The sequence below is a fragment of the Rhagoletis zephyria genome, unplaced genomic scaffold, assembly GCF_001687245.7.
Source record: "Rhagoletis zephyria isolate East Lansing unplaced genomic scaffold, Rhagoletis_zephyria_1.1 Rzeph_scaffold_03639, whole genome shotgun sequence".
Classification (NCBI taxonomy): domain Eukaryota; kingdom Metazoa; phylum Arthropoda; class Insecta; order Diptera; family Tephritidae; genus Rhagoletis; species Rhagoletis zephyria.
The window spans coordinates 9,064-23,745 of NW_016160722.1; the positions used below are offsets into that span (position 1 = coordinate 9,064).

At 37.1% G+C, this 14,682-nt stretch overlaps 4 protein-coding genes across 4 annotated transcripts in view; 3 read left to right on the forward strand and 1 right to left on the reverse strand.

Annotated features, from left to right (window-relative positions):
- LOC108369380 (uncharacterized) overlaps window positions 1-924 on the forward strand; it is a 6,665-nt gene extending 5,741 nt beyond the window's left edge. The window contains 2 exon segments of the mRNA XM_017624478.1: window positions 296-391; window positions 393-924. Coding sequence (XP_017479967.1) covers window positions 296-391; window positions 393-419 — 123 coding nt within the window. The 3' untranslated portion in view covers window positions 420-924.
- Window positions 925-2,625: 1,701 nt separating this feature from the next.
- On the reverse strand, window positions 2,626-7,741 carry l(2)05287 (WD repeat-containing protein l(2)05287). Its single transcript, XM_017624475.1, has 10 exons — window positions 7,311-7,741; window positions 6,868-7,251; window positions 6,690-6,797; window positions 6,482-6,614; window positions 5,301-5,711; window positions 5,051-5,229; window positions 3,507-4,590; window positions 3,299-3,440; window positions 3,052-3,212; window positions 2,626-2,979 (listed from the first exon to the last, which is right to left on the reverse strand). Exons 1-10 carry the CDS (start codon window positions 7,565-7,567, stop codon window positions 2,713-2,715), a joined length of 3,126 nt encoding a protein of 1,041 aa, XP_017479964.1. The 5' UTR covers window positions 7,568-7,741; the 3' UTR covers window positions 2,626-2,712.
- Window positions 7,742-8,380: 639 nt separating this feature from the next.
- LOC108369379 (malectin-A) lies at window positions 8,381-10,870 on the forward strand. The gene is made up of 3 exons (XM_017624476.1): window positions 8,381-8,632; window positions 8,686-9,207; window positions 9,878-10,870. The coding sequence occupies exons 2-3, from the start codon at window positions 8,833-8,835 to the stop codon at window positions 10,466-10,468; spliced, it is 966 nt and encodes a 321-aa protein (XP_017479965.1). The 5' UTR covers window positions 8,381-8,632; window positions 8,686-8,832; the 3' UTR covers window positions 10,469-10,870.
- A 1,749-nt stretch (window positions 10,871-12,619) lies between these two features.
- On the forward strand, window positions 12,620-14,475 carry Lrr47 (Leucine-rich repeat 47). Its single transcript, XM_017624479.1, has 2 exons — window positions 12,620-13,308; window positions 13,369-14,475. The coding sequence occupies exons 1-2, from the start codon at window positions 12,736-12,738 to the stop codon at window positions 14,050-14,052; spliced, it is 1,257 nt and encodes a 418-aa protein (XP_017479968.1). The 5' UTR covers window positions 12,620-12,735; the 3' UTR covers window positions 14,053-14,475.
- The last annotated feature ends 207 nt before the right edge of the window (window positions 14,476-14,682 follow it).

Here is a 14,682-nt window from a genome sequence, read left to right on the forward strand (position 1 = left end):
GGACAACTGTACATACATACATACATATGTACATATGCCCTTTATATATGTAGCTCGGATGGTGCTTTCCATTCTTGTTCCTCTTTACTACCTTTTCTTCTCCTTTTTAAGAATATTCTAATGAAACCTGAGTTCAGCTGTACTCGGCTGCATGCGGAACATCTCCACTTGTTGAGAATATGTTGAGCAAAATAGAAAAGCGAAAAATATTCTAATTGAATTAAATTAATTCTCATTCTGTGATGCGCGATTTTATTTTATTTTAATTTTTGTTTTTTTTTTTACTTTTTTGCAGCAACAACTTTCGAAAATTCCGCAATGGCATTGTTTGCGATACTTTAAACACGATTTGTTGATGATGCGTCGTTGCCGACATTTGCATGTGCCAACGGACGCCACGCTCGGGCAATGTCAAATGAGTGCCGTGCTGGGGAGACCCTGGCCTCCACCACCTTGGATTGGTTTCGTTGCGAGAACTGATTAACTGAATGAATTGAATGAAGAGGCAATGGGGGAGGGGGAGGAGGAGGCAGGACGGTTGTTTTGACTTGCGGAAGAGAAGTCAAATGATTTAAGTAGCAGTAATGGTAGCAGCAGCAACTAGCAAACAATTTTTTGGTCGTTATTTTATACATATGTATGTACATATGTAGGGGTACAAGCATACATTCACATGACAACATGCACCCAATGACTGATTATCACCTACATATATAATATTGTGTTTGTATGTATGTGAGTACATGCATATAATCGAAAACGCGGAAAGTCGACAAAGTATATGCATTTAATAATGTTCAAATTTTGTATAAAGTTGCATATACATACATATGTACATATATGCATATGTATGTAGCCGCACATACGGAAATGTTTCCCATACATATATCAATGTGAAAGCGATAATTCTTAGCAAATACGAGGAAAAAAAGTAAAAATCTTACTTGTAAAATTTCAGGCACATTAGCTTAGAGAAATTTCTATATGCATATACATATATGTATGTATGTGTGTGTGTGCAGTCCTTGATTTTATGACAATTTACATGTGTGTATGTATGTAGCAGCGCTTAATGCTGATTAATTTAAAATTAAAAAAACCATTAATAAATTCTAAAATAAAAAAATTAATATTTATGTGCAGAGATATGCACATACATACTTTTATATGTACACGTAAAACATAAGCCAATGCCTAATGTACTTCAAACATTCGTATGTATGTAGATGAATGTTATTTGTACTTTTTTATGACCACTTTTTTGTATTTCTTTTTTAAGCTTTAATAAAGATGAAATAAAACAAATTTAAGTGTTAAATATTTACTCTAAACTATGGTAGTATCTACGTAAGTAGTGTTCGAAGGTTGATTATTTACTTGCGATGAATTCTAAATTCCTAAAAAACATTGCACTTTTTGTCAAATTATTATCCTGATTGAAAAAATTCCCTTTATTTCTTTTACAATTGAATAAACATTTATCTTTGCAAATCTGCGTTATTTATTAAATAATTACGTTTTACTACATTGGCGACGAGAATAATTTAGAAGTCAGCAAAATGGATCACTCACAATTCAAGGCATTGTTGGCAGCATTGCAAGTGCAAAATCAACAGACTTTGAAATAACACCAAGAAGAAAAGAATTTGATGCAACAACCGCAGAATCTGTATTATTGAAGGTCAACCCGCACAGATTGCGGATCAAGCCATTCTCACTCAAGATTCAACAGCATTTAAGGTTAAATGCTTGCAGATTTTATGGTAAATTTTGATTATGAACGCTATAAGCCGGTTTTCGCAACGCAAGCAGAGGATCTATCAAAGTTATGCGAATTCTATTTTAGCTCTTAAACCTCAAGATTGTACATTTGCTAATAATATATCAACTCTTAAGAAACTTTTTGGATATAAAAAAAAAAAACAAAGTAGGCAATGCGTCATAGATGCTTAAAGCGCTGGTTATACTGCCACATATCGAATCTGTTTAATGAGCTTTGCATACAAGCGATTATCATACGCAGCGCACGACAGGGCATGGCAGCGAAGTCTGGACAATTTTGAGTTTTAGCTATGTGACATATTTTCAAAGAGAGATGCCACTCATTGCTTTCTTTAGTCTGTTCCAGTACCCATCAGATTTACAGGAATTACTGAATAGTCGTTCTTGTACATACATTGGGGCATATTTATATTCCTCAAAAACTCTTTGCAGAAACATGACAGTCGGGTTTACATAATCGGAACTACCCAGATCTATATTTGGCCAAGGGTTGTCGATCCAGCTGATTACCTCCAGCTGATTACCAAAAAATCTAAGGAAAAAATGTTTGCTGTTACAAAAACAAAAACATGCATGTTTTCACATCGGGGGTCTAGTCTGTACGTCGGGTCCAGTCTCGGTAGACAGGAGCTTAACCTACTACAGTTGCCGAATCACAAAGCTGAGGTCACATTAACACGGGTTTCCGATTAGAGTAAATCGAAAAAAAAGAAAAAATTAAAAAAATACTACTTATTGGGGCGTAAGCTTGTTTCGAATCGAAGATCATGAAATTTTCCCATCATTTTCCATACAAAAGTTTCAATTTTCGATTTTTGCGAGAACAATAATACGCCTCAATATTTAAAAAATACTACTCAACCTTTTCGATTCGAGCGACGAATGGGCCTAAATATTTTAAAATGTCGAACTTATAAAGTCAACCATAATCTAAATATAAAAATAACCGTCATCATGCCTTAACTTTAGCAAAAAAATAAAGCATTCACTCACCGATTTCACAGCCATTTTGTGCGAATTACCGATAACCAGCGGTCCAATCGACTGCCGTGTGCTGCTTTTCATATCTGAGTGCTGTTGGGTGGCAAAAGTGCCGAAGGTACTATACTGCATTGCTTGATTAGCCGAACTGCTGAAGGTAATTGGGGGCGGCGCATCATCGTCCGCACTATCTGGCACGCCCAAGTAGTAGATTTCCTAAAAATTAAGTTTTTTTTTATAAGTATGAATTGCAATTGGATTATTGTTTTCATAATTAATAATATTCACCTGCTGATCTGTTAAAAAGTACAACGTAGATACCGCCTGCCAGTCAACATTCAACGAACGGTTTTTGGGATGTCGTCGGGGCAGCCACGCGGCGCCCAGCAAGGGTGGCATATCGCGACGTCGATAAATGGACAGCGGTACATTTGGCTGGAATACGTACACTATGAAGCGTAATAAAAATATTTATTTTTTAATATATATATCAATATTTAAATAAATGCAATAAAATAACTGCTTTTTGTATTACATTCATTATACTTGGTGAAGACAGCCACTAAATTGCTTATGGGATCGAATGCCAAATGCTCGACGGACAGCTTGCATGCAGCATGTAATCGTAGCGTAAGTAAATTGTAGATCAGAACACGTCTTTCTGTGCAGACGATGACCTATAAAGCCAACAGATAAATAATTAAGATACATGCATATATTGTATGCGCGGGTAGTTCCATTACCAAATGCGCCCATTCTCCAGCCGCAAATTCCACCTTCGAGATCTGCGCAATTACTGGGTTATGCAGCGTAATTTGTTCGACCGCATCCGCTTCGTCTGACTTTTCGACACCCACTTTTGTTCTCGTCGCCTCAGATGCTGATGCGGAGCCGTTATTCGTTTTATTTCCGTTTGCAAGCGCTTCTTTCGAACTTTCATCACAGAGATCGAGCACCTCCATAAGGGGCAATAGTTTTTCTTGCACAGCCGCTTCATATCGATTAAGCCTTTTCTCAGATTCGTGTAAACGCCATTTCGCTCGGTAGCGATGTCTCACGGTAAGATGCTTCACTTCCTCTTGCATTTCGCGCAGGCGCTCCCTCTGACCTTCTGGTAACATTGTGTCGTACAAGTAGGAGAGTATGCGCTCACGCCCCTCAGGATGCACGTTTATGCGTATACCGAGGCGTTGGAATAACAGCACTTTATGAAAGAAATTAAGCTGATGCATATCCATTATTTTGTTATACAGCTCCTTTTTTGTCTCCTCATCGATTTCTTCTGCAGCTACTTCTTCGGGCTTAAAATCGATTTTTTCGCACCGCTTAGCTAACTTGTCCAGCTCCTTAACAATAGTTTCATCGTTTTTTTCTACAAAGTTGTTGAATAGTTTCAGCCACCATTTTCGTTTTTCTGGCGTGAACTCATCTTTTAACGGTGACTCTACACCTTTCCGTCGCAAACTGATGTGCACGTATGGGACCACACCATCAAAGCCAGTAGGTGGTGTTAGCGCTGCTCTAAGTTTCAAATTTTCTGCCCTATAAATGCACAGCGTGTTGCCATAACCAGCAGCCAGTACAGAGCCATCTTGCGAGAATGAGATAGATTCTATCGGCAAACCGCTGTAGCTTGTTTCCGCTATGCAATACCAAACTTTCCCTTTTTTATATATATTATCCGACTCCTCGAGCGACCACATCTTTATGATATTATCTTCGCCTACAGTGGCGCACAGCAGATTGTCTACTTGGCTTGGATTTGAGAATTCAATGGCTTTAAAGCCACCTTCATGCGGAAGCTCCACATTTGTGTTAAGTGAGTAACTAGAAAATTTAATATGTATATTAATTTATTAAAGTGAAACTTCTCGTATTCTCACGATACAATGTGACAGTAAGGATGCAAAGGAGGTTGAGGCTATGATTAAGAAGAGGATTAACTGTTACTCATTATCGTCAAGTTCAATTCATTAATTTCAAAGCTTGACACTCAAACTACTAATTAGCCAATTAGCATAGCCTTAAATCAAGACTTAGATTAAGTAAACTGAGTTTAAATTGAACATTTAACATTTGATTGGCTGATGTTAGTTTAAACCAGACAGATCGGGCGTTCAAACTTAGTTTAAACCATGGCCGTGCACTGAAAATCTGGCCCTTAATATTTTAAATTCTGCTGTCCGAAACGATCAAAATGTGAATGTAGGTAAGTTTCGCTTTCGTAGTCTTGTCCAGCCGCCTTAATTTTTTACTTTTAGTCTATCAATTATTTAGTTGGACTCACGTTTTTGCAGCCTCATCATAATTCCAGAATTTCAAACGTAACTCAGGTAAATGTTCGCGATCGTTGAATACCTCGCCAGTGGCCATCCAGTCGATGTTAAATGCTGCCTTTGTCACAGCTATGTTATAAAGAACCTTATCACTCTCCATTGAAAGCTGATTTTGCATCACAATGTCCATCTATATAAGCACATAAACGTTTTTTGAAAAACCATCCTTTAGAGTTTAGTTTAGAGAATGCTAGTACTTACATTATACAACATATTCTTGGTGTAAACAGAGTAGAATTGTAAATGACCATGCTTGCCATTTAGCACTAGCGTGTTTGTGCGAGGATTCAAACGCAAGCCCACTGGGAATTTGCTATTACCCGTTTTATCGTCTTCAATGTAGGTGAATTCCTGCAAGGTTCTAATTACTTTGTTGTCGGTGCCAACGAACTGGACAGCATTATCAGCAGTGAGAACTGCAACTTGTGAATTATCATCATTGACGCACAGCTGGCAAATTACGGAGCCCATGCGCGGCAAAAAATTACGCAAATCTGGACGCTTGATATTCCAATGCACAAGCACCGACTCATTACCACTGCTGTAGAATCCAGTACCGGTTGGTGTAAAAGCTATGCTGGTCACAGAGGTATGATGCCAGTGATAGAGTGTCTGTCAAACATTGTGCAAATAAATGTTACTTTATGAACATGTAGCTTATGCTTTTACTGGCTAAACAGAATGTAGTACCACAGCCACAAGCTATTCCTCTAGCTACATAAGCAATAATACACCATAACCACAGCTACATATTGTGGGAAGTTTAGAGCATATAGAATATTTTAACTTTTGACAGCTCTTGCTACATACTACAGCCTCATCATTCTGGTTAGGCAGTAAGATTAATTTGAATAGTGGGAAAATCTTTGAGAAATCGAAAAGAAATCATTATTTCCCTTTCCGATTTTTTTGCATATGTTTGTATATATATATATTACTATAACTGAAATCCTATTTACCTAAATAGATTTTAGTTTACATATTAGCGCCTTTTCTGTACTCTTCCTATCAAAGAGACCTTAATGTACTAAGTGTAAGTTTTTCTTTTTGGTGCAAAGGGGATAAGTAAAAATAAATTGATTAACTTTAAACATATGTACATACATACATATCTTAACACGACTCTATAACAAAAACAAAATCTTTTTCTGGTTTTTACCGAAGTATTGACTAAATTTCATTTTAGCGCAGTCTCGGGACTTTTCCTATCATGAATTCGCCTAGTTATTTGTTAATAATCAAAAAGCTTCAAACACCTTCTTTTCAAAGCATAAAGTATCAGGGCATTCTTATATCTGATTAGTTAAAATTAAAAGGGGAACTCATGCAAAGGAAATGTGTATGTATATAAAGAATATTTACAATAGATGTTCATTACCCACCGTTTTCACTGAGGCTGTGCTCATGAATTCACGCCACAGAAAAATTTTACCAGTTTCATCTCCAGTGATTACCGCCTCTTCTTGTGGATGTGTTCGTACAACAGTGATAGGAACACGATGTGCATTGAATAACCTGTAAATAAAAATAACAATTAGTGATGCAAAAATGTATTCAACAAATATGTACAATTTACAGATACTAACTAACCTCTTCCATACCCATGTTTTGTAATTAAGAAAGTATACGTAGCTGCCTTGCACTATTGCGATGAACTTGAACATTTTCGTGTCCACCGCCACAAGCGGATCATTGTTCCTACATTAAAACAGGCATTTAAATCAAATAAATGTAATGACGAATATATAAAACCGTATAAAAAACTTACAGCAGATTCAATTGGCAAGGCACATTTAAACGCTCCGCGCTACTTGTGTCCGCTACAAACCATTTTACTTCCTCCTCATTATCGTCACGGAATGTTACAAGAGCACAAGCCGTTTTTGAGTTGGCATAAAAATTAAGCAAATTAAAAGTCAACACTTTTTGATTTGGATCCATTTTCAAATCATGCGTCTGTTGAAGTCGCCCAGTTTGCCAATGCCAACGACATACTTTTCCATTATTTGTACATGCAACGAGGGTTTCATTATCTTGCAATTCTAATTCCATCGAAATAAGAATGGCGCCAGCGCCTGTAAGCTGACGTGCCAACTGGCCTGTTGCTGTGGAATATACACGCACTACGTCCTTGTATCGTATAAATAGAAATCTATAATATAGAAAATCAGTAGCGATCGAAGACACTTAAAGACGTTGTGTAAAACTTACTCGCCACCAGGAGCAAAAAGTGGTGGGTGCTTTACAAGATTGGCGCCGGCCAAAAATTCAAGCTTAAGTTTATCGTCAAGTTCTTCAAAATCCATATTAGGTGGTTTTTCTATATCAAAAGGTTTGGAATAGCACTCCCGCGTTGTCACGACTGAGTTATCAATGGACGCACGCCTTTCTGATTCCGTGTTGGTAGTTGCACTGTGCTGCTTTCTTATTTTGGTGTTTAGCTGTGCAGCTTTTTGAATGCAAACCATTGCCTTAAAAACCTCACAGCGTTAGCAACAATTTTCAACGCCAGTTTAGCAATATCCTTATTTTATTCAACATAAATGCTTTACTAAATATATAGGTATTTATCGGACAATTTCCAAATGCCACTAGCAACTTGACTGCACGTGTTGAATCCAGTGTGGCCAGAAAATGTTTGTTGAAAATCCATAAGGTTCGCTATTGGATAATGTTGATATTGGCCCGTAGTCATAGTCAAAATAAAGTCGACTTTAAAGTTAGTTGCAGCTTTTTGACATAATTTTCAATGGGATATCTGTCAAAAAAGCTGCAACTAACTTTAAAGTCGACTTTATTTTGACTATGACTACGGGCCATTGTTTTTATAAAGTTAATTATAGAAATTTTAATTTGGACCAAAATGACTTACCCTTATTTTTTAACAAATAGTTCTACTTTTTATCTTATGAAAAGTCATAAAGCCGGGTGTGAGCAGCACAAAGCCAAGTTTGAGCGCGAATTTTCACAGGCAAAATCTATTCACGTTCACGGAAAATTGATGACAAAAACTAAAAGTTTTTTACCAACCATCCAAAAAAAAACCAATCTTCAAGCGCTGGCAAATATTTTCACTGCGAGTGTTGGCATCAGGAACGCGCCTTCTCCTTTGCCCAAATACGTTTTTTGATTGGATGAAAAGAAAAGGCACCCTCCTGATGTTCACACTCGCTACAATTATAACGTGTTGTCTCTTCTTATAGATTCATGTTCTTTGGTATGGAGTTTTAATTTTGTTATAATTGTCTGCATGTGAATATATTTCTGATTATTTATGAAAAATATCTTTTTTGAAGCTAATGGACTTCGGGCAACACTGATTGAATCAGTCAAAAATGTGTACAGAGCCTCTCAAACTTTTGCGATTAATGCGTTACCCAGTTTAATCGATATGCCGATTACTCCGAATTATCACCAGTTCTGATTACAAACAGCTGTTTGTTGCGTGGATAATTGATTTTTTTTCGTTGACAAAACTTTATACACGATTGTATAGCTCAGAAAGAAAGTACTATATATTTTCCTCATTTTCTGTTCATTTCTCACAGAAAAGCCTGTGGAAACACCGAGGGGGGACGCCTAAATCCGTTGACGAAACATTTCGAGAAGTGACGAAAAAGATCAAGAGTAGTCGGTACTTTTAACCAACGTCAGCAAAAACACGGTGCCATTCCGGACGTGAGCGTGTCCCGAATCGAACGCTGCAATTTATTTATAGCGGTTTCTTCACAAAATGTGGTCTAATAACAATCACAAGTCGCCGCTTATGTTGTTGGTTGTGTGTTTGCTGTTGACCTGTTTTTATCCCAGCAGCGTACTGGGAAACCTCAAGGTCATCTATGCGGTGAATGCTGGCGGCCAGGAACATACTGACAAACATGGCATACATTATAGTGCTGATCCATTACATGGACGCATTGGTACGGCATCTGATTATGGTAATCATTTACTATTGATAGGACGCGTGGCGGAACAAGACGAGGTACTCTATCGCACGGAGCGCTATCACACGGCAACCTTCGGTTATACATTACCGATAGACGGCGATGGCGAGTATGCGCTGATAATGAAGTTTTGCGAGGTCTATTTTAATGAGCCGAATAAAAAGGTAAGCGCTTCTATCTGTTGATAGACGAACAGCTTTTATAATTAAGGGTACCGATAGGCATTATCTGTAATTTCAATACACTTTTTGGTAATGGAACTTATTGGAAACGCCCACTGCGTTTAATAACTTAATATACATATATATGTATATGTATTTATATAAGATTCATTATCAAATTTCTAGAGGAGTAATTATTTTGAATTTGGGAGATAATGAGCCGGAACGTTAATCGAATCAAAATTTAAAACGATTCGAATTATAGTGCTAAATAGATTTTATATTTATATGTACATATTTAAGTAATGTACACACAAATATGTATACACACGTTTTAGCTAGCTTGAGAGAATTCTGTATCGTTAGTAAATAGAGTTTCTTCGAAAGAATATTTGCGGTTTTAGCCGATTAAAAAAGTCCAGATAACAGATATTGTTTACTCATAGAATCTCCAAAATATTTTTTATAAAATTAGCATTTTTCAAAGCAGATGCATACGTATGTATGTAGTATGTATTTACATAAATGCCATATTAGCAACGTAAAACACACCGGCACGAAAAACTGAATTACCATCAGAGGGGTGGTTCACTTACTGCATTTATAGGTATTTGCATTCGTTTCGAACAATTCTAATGCCCAGTTTAATTTATCAATTTAAATATAATTGCAGGTATTCGACGTGATTTTAAACAACAAGCATGCAGTTGTAAAGGAGCTTGATATTTTTCATCAAGTCGGCCGTGGGACTGCTCACGAAGAATACGTTCATTTTAGGGTATCCAACGATCGCCTCTTCTACAAAGATGAACAGTCCGATATCCGCAATGGTGTCGTTCGTTTAGATTTTATTAAGGGCCCTTACGATAATCCTAAAATTAATGCCTTTGCCCTGCTCAAAGGTGACGTGGCGAATATACCACGCTTGCCGCCAACATCCGATGATATTCTCCCAATGGATGCCGACATGGCAGTTTTCAATGATCGCATCTCTGCTGATAGTGGTAGCAGCGAAGGAGCTGCTGAACAAACACAAGAGCATCAACAGCGAATTAGAAATGCTGCTTCCTCGCCGGTGAATGATGCCACGCTGGACGAAGACGAAGAGAAGGATATCGAAGTTGAATCCGTGCCATCAACGCGGAAAGTTAGTGGTCCGAGACAACCGAATCCTTATTCCATGGATGATTCATCAGTTATGCTGCCGGTTTTCATAGCGATTGGAGCATTCATACCTTTGCTTTTCTGCCTCTGCACGTTGTGATGGGTTCGACTTACAACAACATAGAAAAGAAGATTAGGAGCTATTCCATTGGGGTTCGGAAGTGATCTAGAAAAAACGAAAGTGTACAAGATAAAGCGGTATTGTGATCTTTGCAACTTCAGTCCGGTATCCGGATATAAAGAAGGGTGGTATATATTTATCAACGAAAATTACTTCATGTCGAAGCGCTATTTACATAAATGCCTATCGCTGCCTGAAAGTTTTCCTTGTTTGCTCCCTACTTACTACTGTACTACTCGATCTCCTTCGTGTCGTTTTTATTTATTGTCAATATTTGATTATGCTATTAACACTGAGAAGGTGCGCACTGGTAGCTAAATTAAGCATTTATATCTGTTTAAACTCATAAGGCACAATACATACTAACTGCAAACGCTTGTACGTAATATTTTGGAATAAGTTTATTTTGGGTTGTGAAACACCGAAATGTTGAAGAATGCTGGTACGTACTTATATTTTGTTGATAGAATAATTCTCGAAAACAATAAATAATACCAATGCTCAGTGCATGTTGTTTTCAACGCACAATAAATTGTTTTGAAGAGGAAACAGTCGCATAAGCGATTCGCATATATGTATTTACATACGTATATACACAATTTAAAATTGAGATTTAAATTTAAACAAAGCTACATATGTGCATTTCTTGGAGTTGCAGAATTTCAAGTTGCGTTAGTGCTCTATGTATGTACATACTTGCATATAAACACGCGTATGAGAACATAAATTTACTATAACAAATTGTATTATTTATGTTGTAGTTAAATAAATTTCGGAAAATAGATTTGTGTCAACTCAATTAGCAGGATTTTAATTTGGTCGAAGGCATGCATAGCATTTGTATGGAAAGAAATATTGGAGCTAAATGTAATACCTTCGACTGAGCGGATATGGAAATATTTCTTAGTAAATTAATAAAATGTACATGGTTTTTTACGTGGAGCTGGGAACTATACATTTCCTATATGGCGATGGGCTCCTGACCGCAATTTTCTAAGGGCTCCCTAGGGGCCCTAGGCTTAGGGGGTCGCATTCTTTTAAACGGCGGTTCATAACCTCTTTAAAAAGGGGGTGGGAGGTGCCACGCCATTTCCTTTTCTTGCCACGCCCCTTTAACTACCGTCCTTATAGGAAAGTTTCCCTGAAATTCGTACAACAAAAGTATGTTCTTGGGTTTTAGTTTTGAATTTTCAGATGCATAAAGCGTTATACGTTACAAAATTAAAAAACCAGTTTCATTTTGAATATTTCAATATTTCTATTTCAAATGATTGTTTGTGTACAATTCTTCCGATTCCGGGTGCATTTTGGTCCCTAACCAGTGTTGCCACAGCCTCCCAAAGAAAAGTATCCAAATAGTAGCCTAAAGAGTATACAAAAGTATCCACTTTTTTGTGATACATTTAATACAAATATATTTTTTTTTGCTTATTTTAAACATTCAATTTAGATCTCGCATTTACATGTGTAATTCGTATTATTCTTAAAAAATCACATTTAAGACCAGTTATCAGTACCAGTTTAAACTTAGATTAAGTAAATTGAGTTTAAATTGAACAGCTGGCTGACATTTAATTGGCTGATCTTAGTTTAAACCAGCGAGATCGGACGTTTAAGCTTAGTTTAAACCACGGCCGTGCCCTGAAAAAACTGGCTTTTAAAGGCCACTATTTAGTACATTTAGAAAACATAATTAGGGAGTTCACAAGGTGTTGTATACTGTCGTATTATTGTATGTCGTACCAGCACCAGCAGCGGAGCTATGTGCCAAACGAAACCAATTAAAGATAAATGAAATTAATTGATTATACAGAGTTTTGTTCAATACATTAGTTTGTTTTACTAATTCCACCCCAAAACCTCCAATACTCTCTGCAATTAATATTTATCTTTGTCGCTAATTTATTGAAGACAAATTTACGGAAAGATATACATATTTATATGTAATATATTTATGTTTAGAAAGGCTTCTGAATTTGAACTGAACACAAAAAAAGTATCGACACAAAATTTATGGACCAAAAATCTACTTGGGTACGAATAGAGTAAAACGGCAACAATGTCCCTAACCGATTCCGGAAGGGCATTTTGGGTTTTTTGCAACACCACAATTTGAGAGCCAATGTAAATATTGAGTGACATTTGGACAACAAAAGTATGTAAATAAGTTTCACCTAAAATATCAGAGTTTCACTAAAAACGCTAAATAATTTATAAACAATTTCCAATGTAAATTCTATTCTAACATGAAAATCCTTTGTGAAACCGTGGTACAAGATCGACAGACGCAGCGTAACCGCACGCCACGCTATGTTAAATCGACACTGGCAGTGGGTTATAACAATTCCGCCAAGGATGCCGACGGCAATAACACCAAACATTTGGAAATTATGCTCTTTACACCACAAAATCAAGCGGGCGAACGTTTCAAAGTGACCAATAATGTTGAGAAGATATTCTCGAAGTTCCTGCGTGACGGCAAAGTCACCATAAGCTTCAAAGAACCACCATTAAATCTTATGATTAACTGTGATCCGATACAGTTGAAGGGCTTCCTGCAAACAATCAAGCTGGGCTTGGAGGGTAAAGATTCCATAAATTTAAGACTGAACATTGCGGCTGCTACCGCCATACCACAACGTTCGAAGCCACAAGAGAAAATGACAGTACTGCGACGTGGTGATTATCCTGTGAAGGGGTTCCCGCGCTCCTTGAAGTCGTTAAAAATTTCCAACATACAATTATTGAAAATCAGTTTCGATATTTGCTCCCTACGAAATTTGACTGTGCTTGATTTAAGTGATAATCAAATTTCCAGAGTAAGTATTAGGAAGAATTTATATACATATGTATGTAATTCTCAACCATTAATCACCCAGGTGCCACGGGAGATGGGCCGACTTTCATTGGTCTGTTTTACAGTCAACAACAATCAGCTAGGTACAGCAAACGATTGGGAGTGGTTACGCGGCAAGCAGATCCGCAAATCGCTGCGTGAATTAGATTTATCTGCTAATGAAATTAGTTATTTCCCACTTGACCTGATCCGACTAGAGCAGCTGGTGGGGCTGAAGATGAGTAACAATAAAATTCCGCGGCTGCCATTCGGTTTTCGGCGCCTATGCAATCTGCGCAACTTATACATCGCTTCGAATCTGCTTACTTCCCTGCCCTCTGATTTCAATCACATGCGCATTGTCGTACTAGATGTGTGGGGTAATAAATTTGGAATGAAGGTGGAACATCATTTAAGTGAAGAAAACAATAAACACAGTACGCCATCATTATGGCTTTTGTCAGCGCGCGCAGTTTGCCAATACAAACTGCCTTACTCAGCAGCCACCATACCGTGGCTGTTGACTGATATTCTGGCAGAATCGCCACTTTGCGCTTGTGGAAAGGTGTGCTTTGACAATGTAATTTTTGAGCGTGCTGTTATGGCTACACTGGATAATATAAAGACTTTGGTAAGCAGTAGAGAGCATTTAATTTACGCTGATATCGTACTGTGTGGCGCAGGATGCTCAGGTCGAAAGCAATTGCTCAGTTATGAGCAGCCTTAACGGAAATTTATAAAATGACTGTAAGAGCTTACGCATTCTATGTTGCTTCGTGACACTCGGTTTTATTATATCTATGTTATAATTTTATATTTCTAGTTACATATGAGGCCATAAGAGTAGAAGTGGCTTAAATTGTACTTACCTACTTAAAATAATTTCAAATATGATACATTTTAATTTAAAAGTAACCTGTTTGTTAATTTTAAGGTACAAAGCTACATAGCGCACCATCAAAATAACGATAAAGCGACCTTTATTTTAAAATTTATCACATTTGGAACTATTTTAAGAAGTTTACACAAAAAAAATATATATATTGGATTGGGCCACTTCTGCTCTCGTGGCCTGATATATCGTTCCCTATTACATAATGCCTAACAAAGTATGAAGCAAAAAAAAGTAGCAATAAAAAATTTTAACATACACATATTTTTGCTTAAAAGATGAGCTTTGAGTTATGATCATAGATATATAGATAGAGGTGTGCACAGTGACCCTAAGATCTATTGTGCCCTCCACTCATTTATACACCTCGCTCAGTCCTACAATCCATAGAAAAACTATAAAAATTTTGGAGGCAGAGACGATATATTTTTGTTCTCTTGCTACTCATTCAGTTGTGTCTCCTTA